Source organism: Protopterus annectens, chromosome 3.part1 (assembly GCF_019279795.1).
Source record: "Protopterus annectens isolate FY-2018-M chromosome 3.part1, PAN1.0, whole genome shotgun sequence".
NCBI lineage: Eukaryota > Metazoa > Chordata > Ceratodontiformes > Protopteridae > Protopterus > Protopterus annectens.
Window position 1 is genome coordinate 1,518,828,534 of NC_056732.1, and position 22,530 is coordinate 1,518,851,063.

The 22,530-nt window shown below is 37.6% G+C and overlaps 1 protein-coding gene across 3 annotated transcripts in view; it reads right to left on the reverse strand.

The window, feature by feature from the left end:
- Positions 1–22,530, reverse strand: part of ASB10 (ankyrin repeat and SOCS box containing 10) — a 90,801-nt gene that overhangs the window by 31,363 nt on the left and 36,908 nt on the right. The window contains exon 1 of one of the 3 annotated variants that reach the window (XM_044067598.1): positions 7,976–8,352. The exons of the other annotated variants lie outside the window; for them this stretch is intronic. Within the exon in view, the coding sequence (XP_043923533.1) occupies positions 7,976–8,174 (199 nt within the window). The 5' untranslated portion in view covers positions 8,175–8,352. Of the gene's footprint in view, positions 1–7,975; positions 8,353–22,530 lie in introns of those variants that run through there. 3 annotated transcript variants of the gene reach the window in all.

Sequence of the window (22,530 nt, forward strand, 5' to 3'; positions counted from 1 at the left end):
CATGGAGATTTTTGGGGGCCATCACCAAGGATGTATGGAATACCAATTTGATTTATTTAACAGTGGACGTGGTTGACCTTTTCTCTAGTATACCCAGGACTGAGGGATTGGAATTTTTTGAAAGGAGTCTCACCAAGTTCACCGATTTCCCTTGGGAGAAGATCAGCCTCATTTGTGACATGATGTCACTCGTGTTGGACTACAACTACATCTCATTTCATGGAGAATTCTTCAGGCAGACTAGGGGAGTGGCTATGGGAGCAGCGTGCGCCCCGATTTTTGCCAACTTAGTCATGGCAGAATGGGAATCAGAACATGTGTTCAAGAGCTCTTACTACAAAGACATCGCTTTATACATCAGATATTTGGACGACATCTTCATCTTGTGGAAGGCATCTGAGGACAGATTACAGGAATTTATGGTATATTTGAACAACACCGTGGAGTTTCTACAATTTACTCATGAATACAGTCACAAGGAGATTTCCTATCTTGATGTACTATTGAGCTACAATGAACTAGGGTTCACTTCGAGAATATATAGAAAACCCACCTTCTCTAATGATTACGTACATTACAGCAGCAATCATCCACCGCACGTATTTCACAATGTAATTAAAGGACAATGTATACGTGCGGCGAGGATGTCGTCCAATACACATATTTTGGAATCCGAACTCAACACCATCAAGGAAATGTTCATTAGAAGAGCGTACCCTGAAAAAATGGTCAACGAGGTCACTAAATATGTTCATGACGAATGGGGCAAGAAATATCCACCCTTATTAGGTTCATACTTACAACCCCTGAAGGAGAATACATCTAGCACCCCTATGGGAAGGGTATGTGTCCTTATGTATTCCCCCAGTATATACATCATTAAAGAAATTTTGGAAAAACATTGGATAACCTTGATGGTAATGGATAAGGACCATATATTGGACCCAGTACCTAGATGTGTTTTCAAAACAGCCCCCAATTTGAAGAGGCTGTTGGAAAGAGGTAGCCATTCTAAACAAAACAACAACAAAATGCATGGCACTGTCAAATGTGGAAGTTGTAAACAGTGCAAATATATTAATCTGAGTAAGACCATAACACTTGGGGACATCTGTCACACAACTATTAGATGTGGAAGAGGAAACTGTAAAACTAAACAGATTTAATATTTGGCTACCTGTACAAAATGTAACGCACATTATATAGGAAAAACTGAGAGGCAATTTAACAGGCGAATCTATGAACATGTATATAGAATAGGGAAGCAGGATACAAAAAACGCACTATACAGGCACATTCTAGATAAAGGAGTTGACCACGGCTTCCTATTTTCCATTATTGAACAGATAGATTGCACATCGTTTGGAGGGGACTGGAAAATGAAACTGTCATTATGTGAAAGCAAATGGCAAATCATTACAGATTCCACGAGACCACCTGGTCTCAATGATTTCATTAGCATAAAACCCTTCCTAGCATTAGAATGAATATCAGTATAGATATACTGTGTATATTTTAAGGACATGAGCTATGTGAAATGGTCTGCTGAATTTTAATAATGTTACACTATTTTTATATAATGTTACACTATTTTAACAATATTCTTCATCTTTTTAAGATGTATTTATATATGTACAGTTTATATTATTCAAGTTTATATTATTTAAATGTATAGTTTATATTCACTATAGGATCATTGTTTAGTGTAAAATAGATTGTTCTCTTAAATTATTTTAAAATCAGTTTTGGCGGGCCTTTATTTGATTAATTATTCAATTGTTTAATTGTGAGTAGCTGGGTGTGTATATATACCTTTTGTACAACACAACAGTTGTTCTGAGGAAGGCTGGGGTACAGCCGAAAGCGCTTAACTGGTACTGTTTTTATGGCCGTTTTGTGATTTTCAATAAATTTATTCTTTTGGATATAACTATTGTCCTGTAGTACGAGCAGCTTACATTCTTCTACCATTGCATAGTTCTTGTGTCGTTTGCCTACAATTCAGTGGAAAGTTAATAAAATGAAAACCACCTAACATCAATAGTAACAAGCACAACATGAGTACACATAAGTGACCTATTTATATTGTGAGGCTTTACTTCATCTTGGTGAGAGTGATATATTAGGGATTTGAATCAGCACTCATACAGAGATGAAGTAAGGCCTCACAAAATAAATAGGTCACTTATGTGTACTGATGTTGTGCTTGTTACTATTGATGTTAGATGGTTTTAATTTTATTATATCTAAGTGGCTTTAGGAAAGCATTGGGTATTACCTCAGAAAACAAGGCGAGCTTTTAGTCAAAGGTACATATTTTCAAAAGTTAAAGTTAATGAATCGGAGGAGGAACTAAGGTCTATAGTTCTGTTCCAGTGAAAGAAAAGGCTAATCTACTGAAACTAAGAGATGTCTGAAAAGTGTTAATAATGAGAAAGAATTGATTGAACATAAGATCCCGCAGCAGGTTTTAAATTGACATGCTCTGCAGTGGAATGGCCAATGGTTTAGGTGTAGCAGCTTGTACCTGTAGGAAGCATTTAATACTTGTTTTGTAATTGTAAATAATGTTAGGTACCTAGTGCCAATTCATGTTGTAAATATTTTTTTATAGTTCATACTTATTGTCAAGATTGTCTACTATCATTGTCCCCATTTGATGCAATGTAATCTATGTTTTGCATCCTGGTCCTTGTATTCTCCTATTCTTATATATATATTTCTTCTTCCAGGCTGAGACTAAAATGGCTCACATTGATCAATGCTCTATCCTGGTTAACAAATGCTTATATAAACTTGCATTTAAATAAAGTGGTAAACAACAAGATTTTCCACATTACCTTATCAAAAACCTTTTCTCCCAGAGTACTTCTACACAAGACAGCCACTAGAAAACTTCACATAAACACTGGCACACAACACTAGATTCTTCCCCTTATCTATTTTATTTATCTGTATTTGTCTTTTGAGCTAGCACACTGATCTCCATGGACCTTTTTCAGACTCCGCCTAGGAGTGGAGTCTGGTTAAGTAATTTGGTCAGAGTCACACAATTAGGCAGTGCAGGCTTAAGGAATCAAACCTTGCACCTCTGAACCACAGGAACCAGCTTGTTAACAGCTCCTTAATCCTCTAAGCAAACTGTCATACAAAGCCCTTAATATAACCCTAATATGTAAATACTTGCACATAGAATCCTACCTCTAATTGCTAAACTTTTGCTATATGCAAACATTTCAGTATTTGTAAAGAAAAATAAGAACTTTCATGCAAACATACCTTCCATTCCACAGGGAAAAGTTGATGTTCCCAGCACTGGCATTCATTCAAACAAAAATACACTCAATCAAAACATACATCAGTTAATTTTGTTGATAAAAGTATATATATATATATATATATATATATATATATATGTGTGTGTGTGTGTGTGTGTACAGCATACACACACACACACACACACACACACACACGTATATATATATATATATATATATATATATATATACATATATAAATATGTGTGTGTGTTTGTGTATATAATATATATTTACATATCTTTTCCAATTTTAGAATGCTTATGCATACATAGGTACATAGGCAGATACACATGTGAGTGTCAGAAGCACACTTCCTATGAAGATTTCTTTCCTTGAAGAACTGACATATACAGTTTAAAATCAAATATGTATATGTATATGTGTGTGTGTGTGTGTGTGTGTGTGTGTGTGTGTGTGTGTATGCAGATATGTATATCTATCTATTTATCTTTCTATATATTTATAGGTTCATAGATTCATAGGAACATACTAGGTTATTGCCCTGGAGGCCCTTATAAGCCTAGCCAAGAATTTTGCCCACATTCCCACAAGGTCAGCACCTGTTTCCCCTGTCCAGCAGGAACACAGGTGGGATCCCAAGGGTGTATTTTCTGTTTCTGTTTTTGTTGAGATATATAAATATAAATATATATGTATATATATATATATATATATATATATATATATATATATATATATATATATATATATAAAATCATCTTAATCATTTAAAGTCATAAAACTAAAGTAATTATGCCTTTAATATTAGCCCAGATGGGTGCCCTTTTCTAGTCATTGCCTTGACACACTAACTCTGTGTTAATTAGACAGGAACACCTTCCATACTGTTAACTTGCATTGATAAGCTGATAAGCACAGGCCTCCATTCCATGCTATCACAGCAAGTGTGACTCTTATTTATGCTAGTAGAGCAAAAATAGTCTTTACTGACTCCTCACAAACAGCTTCCCCTCTTTTAATGTGGCAGGATTTACTGCATGCCATCACAGTTAGAACTTCTCCTACATTTGCCAAGATAGCATTAGCATTACCTTTCTCTCTGTTAATTTAGAACACTCTTGTCTGCCTTTTAAGTCATATATGGTGCTCAGGGTGAGGAGAACTTGTAACTAAGCAGTCTGCACTATGGTTGCTATTTTTATACCCTTTTTGGCATTTTGTAAACAAATTTGACTCAGCAAAGCAGCTGCCAGAGCACATCCTCTGTAATGAAATTATTGGCTAGTTGATCTTTTGTTTACATCTGTTTCGCTTGGAGTTGGCACTGATGAAGACTAAAGCTTTCTGTTTACCCAAAGACTAGTAATCATGTTGGAATGCAGCACACAGATAGAATTTTCTGCCTAGCAACACACTCCTTTTAAAAAACAGAACCACAGCTTTACATTCTGAAGCAGTTCACACTGGTGAATGGTGAGTATATAACAGGTGGGAAAATTCCTGTTTTATCATAATGAGCAAGTACGTATGTTTGTTTGGGGATTGGTTTCTGTTACACTACTGCAATGCTGTGTAAAGTTACGGAATCTAAAGACATCTGCCAGAGGTAGGCCAAAAGCTGGGCAAAAATTATTAAGGATTTCCTGTACTGTATATTTGGTATGTCAGATAAATGGTGTAAAGATAATGCTGCAAGTGAGAATTGTGTTTCCATAACTCTGGCCCATAGAATAGAAATAGAATGCTTTCTTCCTAAAAAAAATGATTGCCACAGGACTTTGAAATTCTTGGGAAAAGGAAATGCAATTTTATTCATTTTTTTTTTTTTTGGAAATGGAGACTAAAGATGTTTAATCTCTTTAATTAGCAGAAGAGGAAGAAAATGATTCCAAACAAACAAATCTCGTGGAGCTGAGAAAAGCTGTTGCAGTGACTGGTTACGCACTAGTAGCACTGCTGAATTAGGCCATCAGTGTTAGCTAAAAGCGAGAGGCCAACATTATCAAAAAGTTGTATTCAAAAGTATTTGGGAATGTTAATGATGGGCAGAACTTGAAGACAAAATTGTGTTAATATGGAAAAGTTGAGTATTATGTCTCCTAAAATCCTGTATACACGGCAAATGAAAAGTACCTAATAAAACAAGGAACTGGCTCACTTCATGGTACTTTGTGAGGGACTGACAGAAGTAAACTAAAATTATATGAAAGAGACAGATAAAAGGAAAACTTTATTAAATGATGAAGTTCCAGGATTCAGACTGTTGGATATCAAATGCCAGCATTCTGTAAATAACTGGTGAGACATGGTTAAGGTAAAGATCCATGTTTTGTACTGTGGTGAGAGATGAAAGTAAGAAAATAAGCAAGTTATAGTGTTTTGTACAAAGGTTTGACACTTCTGGAAATGAATGTACTAGGCACCTGATAAATTACTGGCTGTGTTGATGTAGAAAGCAAGAGACGTACACTTTAGTGCTAGCAGTCTTACATCCGAGCTGCTCCAATGACATAAACATTAAAAAGCGTCAGGACCTAATGAATTACAATTCTAGTGAAAATATTAGGATTGGGCATGCTGAAGAAAATGTTTATTTGTCAGTCTGTCATAAACTTATAAGGTGACAAATAAAGCACAGCAAGAAGCCTGAAGAAGGAAATTAACAGATGAAGGAAAAAAGCAATACTGAGAAGCAAGGGAGAGAAAGAGAAGAAAGGAGAAGGACAGAATAAGGGAGGGAGAAAAGTGGGACAAAGACAGGCTCTAAAAATGGCTGGGGAAAGCTACAAAGCTGAGACAAAAAACAACTAAAACAGGTCAGAGCAAGCCAGGTACAGGCATGAGCTGAAACAAAGCAAGGGCCACAGTAGTGAGAACTGCACATAGCAAGGCCCACAGTAGTGAGAACTTCACATAGCAAGGCCCACAGTAGTGAGAACTGCACATACAGCTGTGCACTTAGCAGCCCTGAAAAGTACATTTTAAGACTGTGGCGAATACCATTTCTGATTGTGTTCATAGAGTTTATAAATTATTCAGAGGTGAAGCATTAACAATACTGCACACCAGAACAATCCCAGCATCTATTAAGGTATTGTAATGGTTGGCGATTTCTTTTGTGTGGCTATGTAAATAAACAGCATGTGCATGTGTGGGTGGGGACATGCATTGTGACAAGATTAAGGTGAAATAGTTCTGCAACAGAAATAAAATTCTTCCTGCCATGAAGGGGCATATGTAAAAACTTCAACACTGGACAATAACAGGTTCTCCGAGTTTAGTGAAAGTAATACAATTTAAGCAGTACATACAGGTCAAGTGCTCTTCGTAGTGTCGCAGAATGAAGCAACAAGCATTCTGTTACCAAATACACACACACACACACGCACACACACACACGCACACACACGCACACACACGCACACACACACACACACACACACACACACACACACACACACACACACACACACACACACACACACACATATATTTTACTATCAAAGGGTAAAAAGAAGGTTTCATGCAGCAAGGGTTAAGCTCTTGGTTTGCAGAGAGACGTAACAGCACAGGAAGGCATCCAATGTGCTGTATGTACATAGGGGACAGTCTGACAGAGCTGCAGTGCAAACTAACTGTGCAAGGAAAAGTTGCAACACTGTCAGGCATAACAGGTAATGAATGCAACTTGCTGTTGTCCAGCAACCCTCCTCCACATAAGACCTGCATGCAGCAAAGCAAGCAAAGTCTCTTCTATGACAAAAAACAAATTAACTAATTTTATTTGACCTGAAACTTACTGTATTGCATAGCTCATATTTTTCTAAATTGAAAAACTATCAGGTATTTATAAATTAATTAAATGACAGGCAATCACCATAAATGAAGCTCAGAATCACATTTTATAAATATGCAAATATAATATTTAGGTACAGTATCGGTCCAGTTTGAAAAACTGACAAGCATAAAAGAAGGGCCCTGATTTGTGCCTTATTTTTTTTTTCAAAACCAAGGCTAAAGTCCAAGCCCTAAGCATCTGTTATTTGAATTCCAAATGCTAAGCTCCTAGCAATGATGCAATATATAATATATTTTCAGTGATTACAGGATTGATACATGCACACATACCACAAAAGGACTGATATACACACACATACCAGAAAAGGACTGATACACACACATACCACAAAATGACTGATACACACACACATACCACAAAAGGATTGATACACATACATACCACAAAAGGACTGATATACATACATACATACTACAAAAGGATTGATACACACACAAATCACAAAAGCTTACACATCTTGGTCACAAATCTGAAGCATTTAATTCCAGTAATACCCATTCCTGAAAATAGGGAGGGTACATAGCCATCATACATTTAATCCAAAGGCAGACAGATGCTTACTATAATTACTTCTGCACAGCACTGTCTGACCACAAATTTTCTTGCCTGGATCTGTTAAGACCCATTTTTATCACTATGCACTGAATGCCTTATTGGTTTGAGTACCACCATGTTTATGACTCATAAAACAGTTTGTACTAATGACAGCCTTGTACCTAAAGTTCTCAGAGTATCTCATTTTAGCACACAGGCAAAGTCCTACCTAAAGTGATCCTACGTACCTCCCTCTCCCAATGAAACAGCACAGCTATGAACCAATAAGGCTGGTACGTACTCAGCCCATGAATGCCGAAGAAAGAATTCTTCCAGTCGTCCAAGCTACTACCATTGAAGATGTAGTTGGAGGTCATATTTGACTCCAGCTCCTCAGTTCTTTGAATAACAGAGTCTTCATCTCCTCTGTGTAAACCAGTCCAACACTCCATGAACTCATCTTGTGCCCCGCACACCAGTACAGTATCCCTGCTAGCCATTTTTTGGATGTCGTAATGAATCTTTTCCTGATGTGGTACTCTGATCCGCAGTATATATTGATTTCTGGTAATGTTATCAGCGCATGCTCTCCTGGAATATATCAGGGAGTTGGTCCCTCAATACTGCCCGCAGCACTGGGGAAGTGGTCTGCCTCCAGCCAGGTCTGAAGTGTAAGTAGCTTATTTACCCTTCTTATAAACATAGAAGCTGCAGAACAGCTGTTCTATTCCTGGATACACCTTGTGACTGCCTGCTTGTACTCAATAAAAGGCAAAGGAACCTGCATGCTCTGCCTTTAGAAGAGGGAATATTAACTTAGCTAAGCAGTAACTGTGCAACTTGATTTCATGCTGACATGGGCAAGAGACATAGCACAGCTGCTAACTGGGCTTTTTTCTCCATGTATTAACAGACTGCATGAGGTGAACTTTGTGTAAAGGGCAGTAACACATATGCAGGGACTCAACTACAGGTTGAATCTATTCTTTGTATGGCTGGGCAAAATGCTACACCAGGAAAATTTTAGATGACTTGCAAATTATGCTTCAGCTGCTCACAATACAGGAATCATAAAAGAGCTGTGAGTTGTTTTTTTTTTTCAGACACAGTGATGCCAGTGGAAGTAGATTAATCAGGTCTGAGTAAACTCCTGAAGATCTGAGGAAATGGGTGCAGGCGGTCACCATGTGATGCTTCTAAGGCTGGAGTGCTTCATCATTATGTATGCCTGGCTTTTAGGCCTCCAGAAGTAGTTGTTATTTTTCTTCTCAATAACAACAATCATTTTTCCTACCTCTGCAATGCATTGAATGAATAAAAATGAACTGTAAAAACATTATAAAAGAATGGATCTAATTTTTAAATGAAGCTGAGATTTTACAGCATATATTATTTATTAACATTTTTTGATCTGGAAGAGAAGGAGACAACATAAACTTATTTTCAGTCTTTTCCTGAAGTGTTGTGATGCAAATACAAAGTCAAGTTTCCTCTGAAAGAATGTATCTAAGCAATTATTTATCTACCGTTTGCGTCTCAAGTTTCATGCATGTGACTAGAACCTATATCCCTTCAGCTTTTCGGTTCGATAGGCAAATATGGAATCTAATAAAATTAGCAAGGTATGTGACAACCAGATGTGGTACAGCTGTAATAAGGTGTATAATTTTATAGTAAGATGCAAGAAGAAATGTAACAATGACGGTATGAACAAAAATGATCACAAATACACATATTTTCCTAAAAGATTTAATTTTGGTGGTTTGAAGGGGATATTGTTTCATATGGGAATGACAGCTAGAGACAGAAGCATGGCCAGTACTGACAAAGTCTACCGTTTTATTAACGCAGGGTTGCCATGGCTTTGCGATCCCACATATTTTAACTTGTTGCTCCAGTACATATTAAAGGATTCAGGAAATTAGACATCTTTTAAAACACGGTGTCAGAAAAATATAATGCTAGAAATCTGTAATCATAAACTTAGATCTGAATTATTCGGAAATATATATTTTTCTGTTTACAGTGCTGGAATTGCCCCAGTGGGGAGCATCGTTCTGCATCATCATCATCATCATCATCTATATCATCATTGTTAATTTTGTGACTGTTACATACTGCTCTCCTTCACTGCATCTTTATATATCAGATATTACCTGCTTTTTTCATCCTAAATACCTTCACTTTGTATAGTTGTTCTATGAGTCATTATTTCACCAGGAATGTTATTTTTCTGACTTTGTTTTATCTACTTACATCCTTATTAAGTTGTTAACCTTGCAGCTGCACTTAAAGCCACAAACTAGACCCAATGGCTGAAAAACATGTTAAGACAGTACATAATATGACTGGTTTCTTGGATACAATTTTACACACTTTATGATGTCCAAAACATAATACACTACATACCTGTAATGCATAAAACGTATATGTACCAACAAAATATGTTATCTATGACAGGAATTCAACAGCAAGTAATAATAATTAAGTAAAATAATAATTCTTCAGTTACCCATCAATATTTTAGGGACATTATTCTTTTATTAAACTCAGCTATTGCCTGCCTGGCCAGCAACTGTTTGTTTCTGGCCTTTGGGTAGACTTTCACTAACTTGTAAAACATGTTTAAGTCAGTTGACTGGGTAACAACTGCAAAACAACCTACATATCTACAGTGGTGACCCCAGATCACTTTTCTCTTTACTTAGCTTACTAAAAAATTACCCATAATGCAAGATGAGGTGGAAAGTAAATCCATTTATCATTTACACTTCCTTGCTGTACTCTACCACTGTAATATTACATGACATATAATTTTACATTCAGATGAAAAGGAATTAGCGGGTATGTTGTTTACAATAGGACCAATGCCCTGAAATGTATATATTTCAACATTTTCACTTGCAGTATATAACTTCTGTATTTATTAACTTTCATGAAATAGAGAGTTAAAAGTGCTGTCATCCTACATATTTTATTTTATTACTTTATTTGAATTCATTAACAAGGATAATGCAATACTCCAAAGGGATAAATTTCAGTCAATGCCCAGGTGCAAAGGAACAAGGAAATAATTTGTGAATACAACATAAACAGAAATATACACAGTGCAATACATTAAATAATTATGTGGCTATGTTATCAAATACTGCCTTCTGATCCAATATCTATAACATCATGGTGATGTTACTCTGAAACAGCATGGTTCTAAATAAACCAATAAATGGCCTTATTGCTTTATTATGAAAGCATACGACAGAGCAGAAAATAATAGTAACACAAATTAAATAAAACTGTGGCCATAAATAATAAGAGTTAGTGGCACACGTGGGTGATGTACCCAGCAAAGATGTTTATTGGTGGTCTAAGAAAGAAAACACGAGTAAGGCATTAAGTTTCAGATAGTTCCTGAAAAAAGCTAAAGGGATGAATAACTCTGTTTTCAATCTGTATTTAACATTATTGTTACAATGCTGTAATATTATTAACTAGCATTGTACCTGTTCACTGGTGACTTCAGAAGTATAACTGCAAATATTCACTTGCAGTGCTGTATACCACGGCCTTCTCTGTCTTCCTCAGTTTCTCAGCTCATTTCCTTTGTTCCTGCTCTGCTCTAACCCTTTCTCTGTGTGCTTAACTTCTCTCTCTCTGTCTCTCTCTCTCTTGCTCTCTCTCGCTCCCCCCCCCTCTCCTGACTCTTCTGTGGACTTTTTCAACCAAGCCTCTCCTCTTTCTTTACTTCTTTCCCCGCTGTCCTATTCCTCTGACTTCTCTCTCTCATATCCTCTCGCTGTTTTCAACACCCACGTAGCCAAGACAGCTCATTCCTACCTCACCCCAGTCTTAACTTCATCTCCTGCTTTTATTCCCTTCTCCTTCCTCCCACATTGTTTACTGTCTGCACAGTTTGCATTGTCAGAATATCACTGCTGTTCATTTAAAACGATGTATACAGGTTCAGTGGAAAAGAACAAGGGAAACAATGTGAAAAGCACAGTAATTACAACGGATCTAAAATAACAACACAGATGGAATATGTATTTGATTATGATGAACAGCATTATCTTCAGTCTATATTTATCATTAGCAGTAAAATCTAACAACTATTCATAGTTTTATACAATCACACATTCTCTCACCCAGCAGCCATGTAAATAAAAGAACCCCACCCCACAACTTCAGAAATCTTTTCCACTCAGTACTCTCATTCCAAGCCACTAGAAAACTCCAAAACACTGCTTTACTATACTTGGTCCTAAACTCTGGGAATCTATTTCCCTCCATGTTAAAGATGCATCATCTTACCCAATATTACCCAGCATTCTGAGTACAACAAAAAGTACATCTTCATAAAACAGTAATGTGCTAGTGCAATACCACTAACCATGCCGATCGATAAAGAAATAGGCAACATTCAGTTGACCCAACCCAGTTTGGCTTTGTTGAGCGAGGATCATGCCTACAGAACCTGATGGACTTCTTTGAGAAAGTCACTAAGTCAATGGACATGTTACTCACAGATTCAGCATAACAGTGATAGTACTACATATTGAGTTACTCACAGGTTCAATGTAACACTGATAGTATGACATGTTGAGTTACTCACAGGTTCAGCATAACACTGATAGTACTATATGTTGAGTTACTCACAGGTTCAACATAACACTGATAGTACTACATGTTGGGTTACTCACAGGTTCAACTTAACACTGATAGTACTACATGTTGAGTTACTCACAGGTTCAACGTATCACTGATAGTACTACATGTCGAGTTACTCACAGGTTCAATGTAACACTGATAGTACTACATGTTGAGTTACTCACAGGTTCAACATAACACTGATAGTACTACATGTTGAGTTACTCACAGGTTCAGCATAACACTGATAGTACTACATGTTGAGTTACTCACAGGTTCAGTGTAACACTAATAGTACTACATGTTGAGCTACTCATAGGTTCAGCATAACACTGATAGTACTACATGTTGAGTTACTCACAGGTTCAACATAACACCGATAGTACTACATGTTGAGTTACTCACAGGTTCAGTGTAACACTGATAGTACTACATGCTGAGTTACTCACAAGTTCAGTGTAACACTGATAGTACTACATGTTGAATTACTCACAGGTTCAGCGTAACATTGATAGTACTACATGTTGAGATACTCACAGGTTCAATGTAACACTGATAGTACTATATGTTGAGCTACTCATAGGTTCAGCATAACACTGATAGTGCTACATGTTGAGTTACTCATAGGTTCAACATAACACTGATAGTACTACATGCTGAGTTTCTCACAGGTTCAGCATAACATTGATAGTACTACATGTTGAGTTACTCACAGGTTCAACGTAACACTAATAGTTCTACATGTTGAGTTACTCATAGGTTCAGCATAACACTGATAGTCCTACATGTTGAGTTACTCACAGGTTCAGCGTAACACTGATAGTACTACATGTTGAGTTACTCACAGGTTCAGCGTAACACTGATAGTACTACATGTTGAGCTACTCACAGGTTCAATGTAACACTGATAGTACTACATGTTGAGTTACTCCCTGGAGATCAAAAGCGGGGATGCGATGACCCTAGACAACAAGAGAAGATTGGACATGGGAGGGGCCAACCCTTATAATTGAGCATTAATTATACTGAGGGAGAGACAGGGAGAAATCATGGAGTGAATATGTATTTCTTCTTTCCAGTTTATGAGTTCTAATCAGTGAGGCAGCTCAAATAAATAGACAAGGCTTCAACAATGTTAACAGTAACCCCTAAATTTACTCTGCATCACACAGCCAGCTTGCTCTATAAGAAAGATATTCTTGCAGGATCTAGATCTAGGCACAAAGTATGCTATGCGATCTTTTTATTTACATAAAATCTGCTCTTTATATTTTATTTGCATTGTCCTCCAGACAGACACAGAACTTATATATTACAACCACTATGCTATACTCCACACAGTACATTAAAAGACCAGTGTTGGTGCTTTTCACAAGATATTATCTCACTTGTAACATATAACACTTGTAAGATGGTGACTTTTCGTGAAGCTTCCAACAAAATGTAATATAAGTGGGAACAAAGAAAAAAAGGCTTTATGAAAGTGGTTGCCATATTGAAAGACAAGCTGATTATTTTTCATTTAAGATATTTAAAAGCCTCATAACAAAATTAAAACATATTGTAGGTCATTAAGAGCTCATAGCCTTAATGCGCAGTGGCACACATATCTGAATATCTTGGGGTCTACTCCGTGGGCAGAAGTAGAGGGGAATTTGAAGACTGACTAGCATGTGGCTACAGCAGAAACAGTGCTGTAGGCTGACTGGTCAGTCTGTATCCACTGCCTCATGTATGGCCATGTACTTTAGTTATGCATAAGAGGGTGAGAGCATGGAAGCCAGAGGCTTCCTGTACTCTAGGGTTTGATTCCCTCAGCCCCCATCTGCCTACTGTTTGACTCTGAGCAAGTCATACAGTATGTGTACTGTATATCTTCATATAAATTCAACTTACCCTCCTTCTTGCCACTAATCATATAAATGAACTTACCCAAAATTCTACCTTCTCCTTATTTCTCCGTATCTTCATAAGATCTACCCACAATCTATCTAGAAATCCCAGTCGACTCCCTTTCTAAAATACACACTTCACTTTATTTGCTTTCTATTCAGCCTTTCTACTAAACTGTAACCAGAAGAACAACATGTATAAGTTGTATGAGCCTTAATTCCTGTACTCTTTGATTGAACTATATACTGCTGAGAGAATTTTTCACAAGGTAAAAACATTAATTTCACTGCACTTATAAGTCTTCTCTGTTTTTTTTTAGTACTTCTCCAAAGCTGCTGATTCAGAAGCACATATCCTAATGTTTCTTCCATGGTAAAGAAAATTTCCCATACATCCTTGCCAAATTATTGTTAGTCAGTTTAAATATCACTTTGAGTCTCCCCTGAAAATAGTTTTTACCTTGTGTGTAATAGCATTCACAAACTTATATGAACTTAGCTCTATCAAATTGGATGAATGCTTTTACCGTGTATACAATAGCATTCACAAACTCATATGAACTTAGTTCTATTGAATTGGATGAATGTTTTTACTTTGTGTATAAATCATTCACAAATGTATACAAACTTAGTTTATTGAATTGGGAAAATTATTACATATTTAATAATAATTGTATATGTGTGTGTGTGTGTGTGTGTATATATATATATATATATATATATATATATATATATATATATATATATATATATATATATATATATATATATATATACGTATATGTGTAATTGTTCCTCAATCATAGGTTCATAGGTTCATAGGTTCATACTAGGCTATCTGCCCGAGGGCATTTACAAGCCTAGCCCATAGTTTTGTGGCTTACGCCACCCCTTTATTATGGGGAACTATACCCATTATTTTGCTGTGCCTCTCAGTGACACTGAGGTAATCCTCTCCCATCCATTGGTCAAGATTTCTCTTGAACAAGGCCAGCAGGTGCTCTGCCTCACATATGAGGGATTTTATTCCACAGCATAGGGAGTCTTTGGGTGATGAATCTATCCTCCAGCACGTCCTATTAATAGCCGTGTCGGGGTTTTTAAGTCTCCCCCCTTGTGGCTCTGACGGATCTAGATTTTTGAGGTGAAGCATATTAATCAAATCTGGGTTTGACATGGCCTTGTATGTTAGGCAAAGGTCACCTCTGAGCATGAGGACACAGCCTGAATAGAGCTGGAGTTCTTTCAGTCGGGCAGCATAGGACAGATGTTTGAGACCCTTTATCCTTTTGGTGAGGAACTTTTGTGGCCTCTCCAGCTGCTGCAAGTGTCGGGTCAGATACATTAATGGGGCATTGTACTCAATCATTGGTCTGATGAGTGATGAGTATAGGGAGACTATGACCTCCCTTGATCTAGATGAGAATCCCTTCATGATAAGGTGGGCAATGTAGAAGGTCTTCCTAACTACTTTAGCTACATGGGTGTCGAATGACAGACTACTATCAACCTGGGTCCCCAGGTCCCTGATAACTTCTTCTGTGCTCAGTGGATTGCCACCTATTTGGTAGCTAGAGGTAACCTTGTTTTTCCCGAAGGGTATGACTATGCATTTTTTGGCATTTAACTTTAGGCCATGGCTCTGGCACCAGTTATCCGTTTCTGTGAGACCCTTCTGAAGGATATCTGTGTCAGACCAGTCACTGAGTACAATGCCCCTTTGGTATGTTCCTGACCAGGCATATGCAACAACTGCACTATCCACAGAGGTTCCTCACAAAAAGAATACAGGGCATAAACAACAGATCCTACTTGGACCACCTCAATACCCTATTCTCCTACTCAGTCTCCTACAGACTATCCCCTGATCCCACTCCGATGGACTTGGTGCACATCCACAAAACAAATGGCATTTGAATAACCCGATAAGGGGCCCTAAAACCTGTCTGTAACATAAATAAGGCATGTTGGATGGGCATGCATGTGCGTCAGGTAGAACCTCTTCTCTGGAACAGGTTTTGCATCCATGTGATGCAGCATTTGTCCCTAGCCCAGTTCAAGTGCAACTTGACCAGTGGATGGATAATCTGAAATTTACCCCCCCCCCGGTTTGGCACCTATGTTTCTGTTGGGCAGAGGCAGTGTGCAAATGCTTGATCATCTATGCCCAAACCTTCATGTACTCCTTAAAAATAACCCTATGATATTACAACTGGTTACATTTGGGAAGCCTGTCTAGGTTTAAAAAGGTTCCCTGGCCTCGTAAGCCTAGTAATCAACTATGAATGTATAAACCTGTAGAAGATGTATTTTTCTAAAAAAATATACAATAAAGTAACAGGATGATTTTTATTCCCCATTTATTTCAAAACAATATATTATTTTGAAGAGCATATAACCCTGTACCTTCTGTCTGCAACATCTTAATCGTTATGTCAGCCCCCAACTTATACCATTTAGCAATAAAGATGGTCATTCATTTGATGTTTTTAAATCTACTTCTTCACTGTTTTATTAAAGATATGGATTTATAAAGTAAACATTTCACCTTTATACAAACCACTTTTAACCTTCTAAACAGGGTATTATTAAGTGTATTCAAAACTGTGCAAGATACACACAGACAACAACATTGGAGTTTTAAGTTGCAGAAGACATACTTTCTGTTTCCAGATTTACAAAGGCAGTTACTGCTAGCTTTTTGTCAGAATCTGTATAAAATATTCAGAATTTCACTGGACTGCAGCTTTAATATGCATTACACAAAGTGAGTCTATCTGATTTGCACAAAAATACTGGGGGTTAATGTTATGAATATTTCATGTTGCACTCCACTGTTCCTTATTGTCACATTTTACAGCCCTTGAATGCACTGCATATACTGTACCTATGCATTTTTCTAATAATGTACAACACACCGCCGTACCATAATGCATACATTTCCAGTCATACATCTATCTGGTATAGTAATCATGAGTTTGCTACTATAGTCACCAACGTACCTGTAGGGGGAGCTCCTTTATTGTAGCCATGCAGTTTTCTAATAAAAATGTTGCATGTTCTGTCAACATCTAATTTATGCTAAAGTACATTACACAGTTATTCTACCTCCGTGTCTCCAGTGCTGTATCCTTGCAGCACTTGCAGAACTACTGCACTGATGCAGCTTTTTGCTAACAGATGTTAGCTATCCTGATGATACACTGCTTGCAAAAATCACGGAGTAAAAGTATATAAACAGACATCACTATTTAGAAGTAAACAGTCTACGCTGTGCAGGCAGTAAGGTCTGTTTTTGATCACAGTGAAGGGCTTCAACCCGTAATATATTCCTAGATAGATCATGTGATATCCTTGCAATGCCTTACATGCACAAACACAAAGACACACACATACACGTACATACACACACACACACACACACACACACACACACACACACACACACACACGCATATATGAATATGCACATGCACACATATACAGATAGACAGAGAGAGAATGTGTATGTTCCACAGGGGATGTGCTACAGTGAATTGCAAGAAAAGTTCTGGTTGGATTATCAGTTTACACTTTCAAGCCAAGCCCCAGCTGTTATATGTTAAGTGTGAAAAATATTTGAGAGAATTTCTCAAATCCCTTTAGCAGATGACTGAAAGTATGCAACTTGTTTCATATCTCTCTATTAGCCTTCATGGATGACTAGAAATTATGTTACCTGTTTAATATATATATATATATATATATATATATATATATATATATATATATATAGATATATATATATGTATATTTTTTTTTTATCTGGCTGTACCTTTAATTAAATATGCACATCAGGTATCAAACATAGTTACATGCGAGAAGATGGGGAAAACTATTTAAATCTTGATTGACATTATAGTTCTCAGACTTTTAAACTCATCTTAGTGGTTTGTTTTGTTGTGTACCTTAGATAAGCAATCTGATCTGCACCAGCTAAAAAGGACCTTATTATTTGTGCATATGTGGAAATGTGAGAATGGAATGAAATCATACCTCTCATCCTCTTGATTGTGTCTTTCGGCTTTTCCCGGTTAGGGGTCGCCACAGCGGAACTTCGGTCCGCTAATGATTGGTAGTGGATTTTTACATACCGGGTTACCAGCCCTGATGCACAACCTTCAACGAAGGTACGCCCCATTCATGTATGCCTCCACACAGAAGACACTCTAGCTGAGAATCGAATGGGACAACGTCTTGCCATGAGGCGACAATACCTCTCAACCTCTAAGAACAAGAAATCTGGACAAAGCCATAAATAATGAGGTGACAAAGGCCCAAAAATTGGGACAATTTTTTAAATATTGCTCTTACAAACTTAGAAAGTAGATATAATAACATGTTTTACATTAGCATGAATTTTCTGAAGGGTATGAAGTCTGAAACTCAAATGTCTGTCATTTTCTGACTTAAGTATTCAATGATTTGGCAGAAAACCACAATTTTATGAAAAATGGACCAAAAATATGGGCAAAAATCTGGACAGTCTGTGAAAATCTGTACAACTGAGAAGTACGATGGACACTTTGTACAAAATCTTTGTACTTGAGACTGGCTCGCAAACTGCATTATTTTTCATCTTTGAAGTATTTGGATTGTTGTTAGGCTACATGGCCAGAAGAGGGCATGTGAGATCATTTATATAATTTTGTTCTCCTCTGTGCATGCCTACAGAGTTCTGCCAGAAGACTGTATTTTTGTTTTAATGCAGTCTGTTTTATTTGCAATTTTGTGTGAGTTTTTGATGATTTCAAAGTGTCTGAAACTCAAAAAAAAAATAAAAATAAAAAAATAAGCAAGTAAGGCAGGAGCTAAGAAAGGGACTTCTTGTAGACATCACAGTGAAGAAATGGTTCAATGCACATTGTTTAATAACTTTGTGCTTCAGTATTTTTAAACTGATGCAAGTTGTTTTCTTTTACTTAACAACTGTAGTTATTCTAATACTATTAAAAGTATTGGATAAAATTAAAGTAGAAACTTACTACTTAAATTGAGTTAGACATTCAGATGTTTACAGTGACTTTTTTTAAATTCACTCTGCTTTGCTGAAATATTTTAATTAGTAGCATAGAAAGAAACAAAATGTTTTATTTTTCTACCCCTTTCCAAGTAGTTTTAGACAAGAGCTGTACAAATGAAATTTATTAACAGTGTTTTGGAATCCTATAGGGAAGCTGAGAAGCATTGTCTTGTTTTGAATGTGTCAAACACGGATAACTACATTTAGAAATGAGGACTACTGCTCCAGTTTGCCTGACCAGAGGTACTATCACTGACTTCAAACATATCGAACACCTTCATCATTCTGGACCACATATTACCCACTCCTGCAGCCTTGCCACATTGAAGCTTTAATTGCCACAGTCAACTCATTACAGAGACTGAGTCAGTTGAAGCAGTTGCTTTAAGCACAGCTTTCTCGATAGGTTTAGGAATTCCTCATGGTGTTCCTTGTATATCCCAGTCGTGTCATTAATTAAAATCAGTATTCGTGGCCTTCCAGGGTACTGGAAAGACTCTGTCTGATAGTTGAACCTCTAATATAGGAGAAGGAGTGTACTTTCTGTTCAGGATGAGGAACAGTGGATCAACTATTTATCTTTACATGGATACTGGAGTGGTTGAAAGGGTTTACCAGTATTGTCTAGATATGTTATGTTGACCTGGAGAAGGTGTATTATCATACCACTGCATTATGTTTAGAAGTTGCTAGAAAAATACAAGGCCCCAGGGCCACTGTTGCCTAAACCTTTGTCAAAGTATTTGCAAAGCAAGAGGTGTGTCGTTACTCTTTGCATTAAGCTGAATATGTTGAAGATGAGTGTAGGCTCCAACAAACGTGTGTCTTGTCTCAACAGCACAGTGGCACAAAGGAATGGATTCCTTACTATGTCCCATGTGATCTGTGTCACAAACATTGAAGAAGCTGGCAGAGTGAGAGAAAGGAATGATATGTATATACCTGTTTGTCTGTCCAGGAAAGGAAGGGTTAAATATCCAAGTCCAGGGAACACATTCCACCTTAAATTCCACAGGTGAGACCAGAAAACACTTAGAAGTGCTTGTTGTGAGGGGACATGACATTTGAAACTTACAACACTCATGGAAGGGGGTGACATCACCTTGGATTTACCCATTGTCTTCCTATATCATAGACATCTATGGGCATACGTGGGGGGACATGATAGGATGAAATACAAACACTGATACCCTAGATAAATGACAGAACAAACCACATCCTTCATGTCTCTTGCTTTCAGAGGAATAAACAGACCATTCAGGTCTTGATCCTTGGACCGCTCCTTTTTGGCATTTACTTCTCTGAAGTCATGGCCAATGTCGATGGTCTCTGGCTGACTAAATTTGCAGATGATTGCAAATTAGGAGCTGTCACTGAATCTCCCACTGACACAAATGCTCTCCAGGAGGGGCTGACACAGACAAACAACTGGTGTCAGAGCCATGGACTAAAACTAAATGCCAAGAAATGCATAATAGTATCCTTTGGGAAGCCATCCATCCCTGTTAACTATCATATTGACAACACACACCCTTAGAGGTGACCCAGTAGTCAGGGACTTAGGGAAACACATAGACAGTAATCTAGCCTTTGATCATCATGTGTCTACAGTGGTGAGGAAATCATTCTATGTTGTGCAACTTATAAACAAAGGTATGACATCTATGTCCGAGGTCATTGTTCCACTCTATTCTGCATTTGTCAGACCTATCATTGAGTACAATGCTCACTTTGGTATGTACCTATCCAGGCATATCAACAATTGGAGCGTCCACAGAGGTTACAAACTAAAGGTAGCCTCTTCAAGTGAAATCTTGATGAGTGGATGGGTAATAGAAAGTTCACTCCAGGGATCACGCCAGTGGCTCTACTTGATAGAGGCACTGGGAACTAATGACGGGCGGCACAATGCCAGGGCACTTCTTTGGGCTAGGCTTATAAAGGCCCCAGGGCCATTAGCCCAGTACACACCTATGAACCTATGAACCTAAAAGAATACAGGGGGTAGGTAATATGTCCTATGGAAACCACCTCAAGGCCCTATCCCTGTATTCTGTCTCATGAAGTTTGATCTCTGTATCAAACAAAAAGTGTGTATTAAAGTAAAGCAGCTTAACAGATCCAATTGCAGTTTCGTTCTTGCACCTCGGAAGGCTTTTGTTTTATTTTCTTAGTGGTTTTAGTCTTGGTTTTTCTTGTTTCTGTCTACTACAAGCTTTTGAGGGGAGATATATGCCTGGCGTACAGGACATTGTCAGACCCCACTCTGATGGACCTCCTGCATATCCACAAAACAAACAGCACCAGAATTACCCATTCTAAAGACTTAAACCTTGCCTGTGATATAAATAGGACCTGGTGGAGAGATAGGTATGTATCCCAAAAACTACCACGTCTATGGAACAGACTCTCCATCCATGTGAAGCAGAGTCCCTCCCTAACCCAATTCAAGTGCAACTTGGACAATTGAATGGGAAACAAGAAATTCATCCCTGGCTTGGCACCTATAACTCTAATGGATACAGGTAACCTGTAAATGGTTCTTCTCCCAGGACCATGCTTACATTTATCAAGGGTATCAGAACTTGTCTGAGATATGGGATGCATGGCTAGGCTTAAAAAGGCCCTTGTGGTCATTAGCCTAGTAAACACCTAAGAATAGAATATGCATGGCCACAGTCTGCTTTTTTAAGTCTGCAGTACAAAATACTAAAATAGGTGACAGAAATGGTTTAAAATGAAGTCATTTTCTCAGAACATGCTCACAAAATTTAGCAACTTTCTCAAAAAATTAGCTGTACTTCTTTTAGGAAGATATTTATGTCTTGCTTTCAGAATTACACCCAGGCTGTCTGCTTCCCTTACTGTTTTGTGGGAATCATGAAAGTGATAGCTTTTTTCTTCTTCAACAAGAAGCTCTCTAGCTTGCACATTTCCCTTAAAGGGACATAGGACAGTCCTGTCAAATCAATCCAAATGATAACGGACTTTCCACAGCAGGGGTTAAGGGGTATAGGAGGCACAAAATTTAAGCTCCACTGAGACAGGTTAGATTCTGAGACCACAGACAAGATTTATAATTGTTCAGCAGGCCAACAGCCACTGTAGCACACAAACTGCCAAGTATCCATGGTTCCACTTAGGTAATACTGTCTGAAACCTACTCGGTCAGATGAAGAAATGGTGAGCCGCTTATGAATGTCATTCAATTTTTAGCTTCTGTGGGCCTGAAAATCAGAAAAGATATCTAATTTGTGA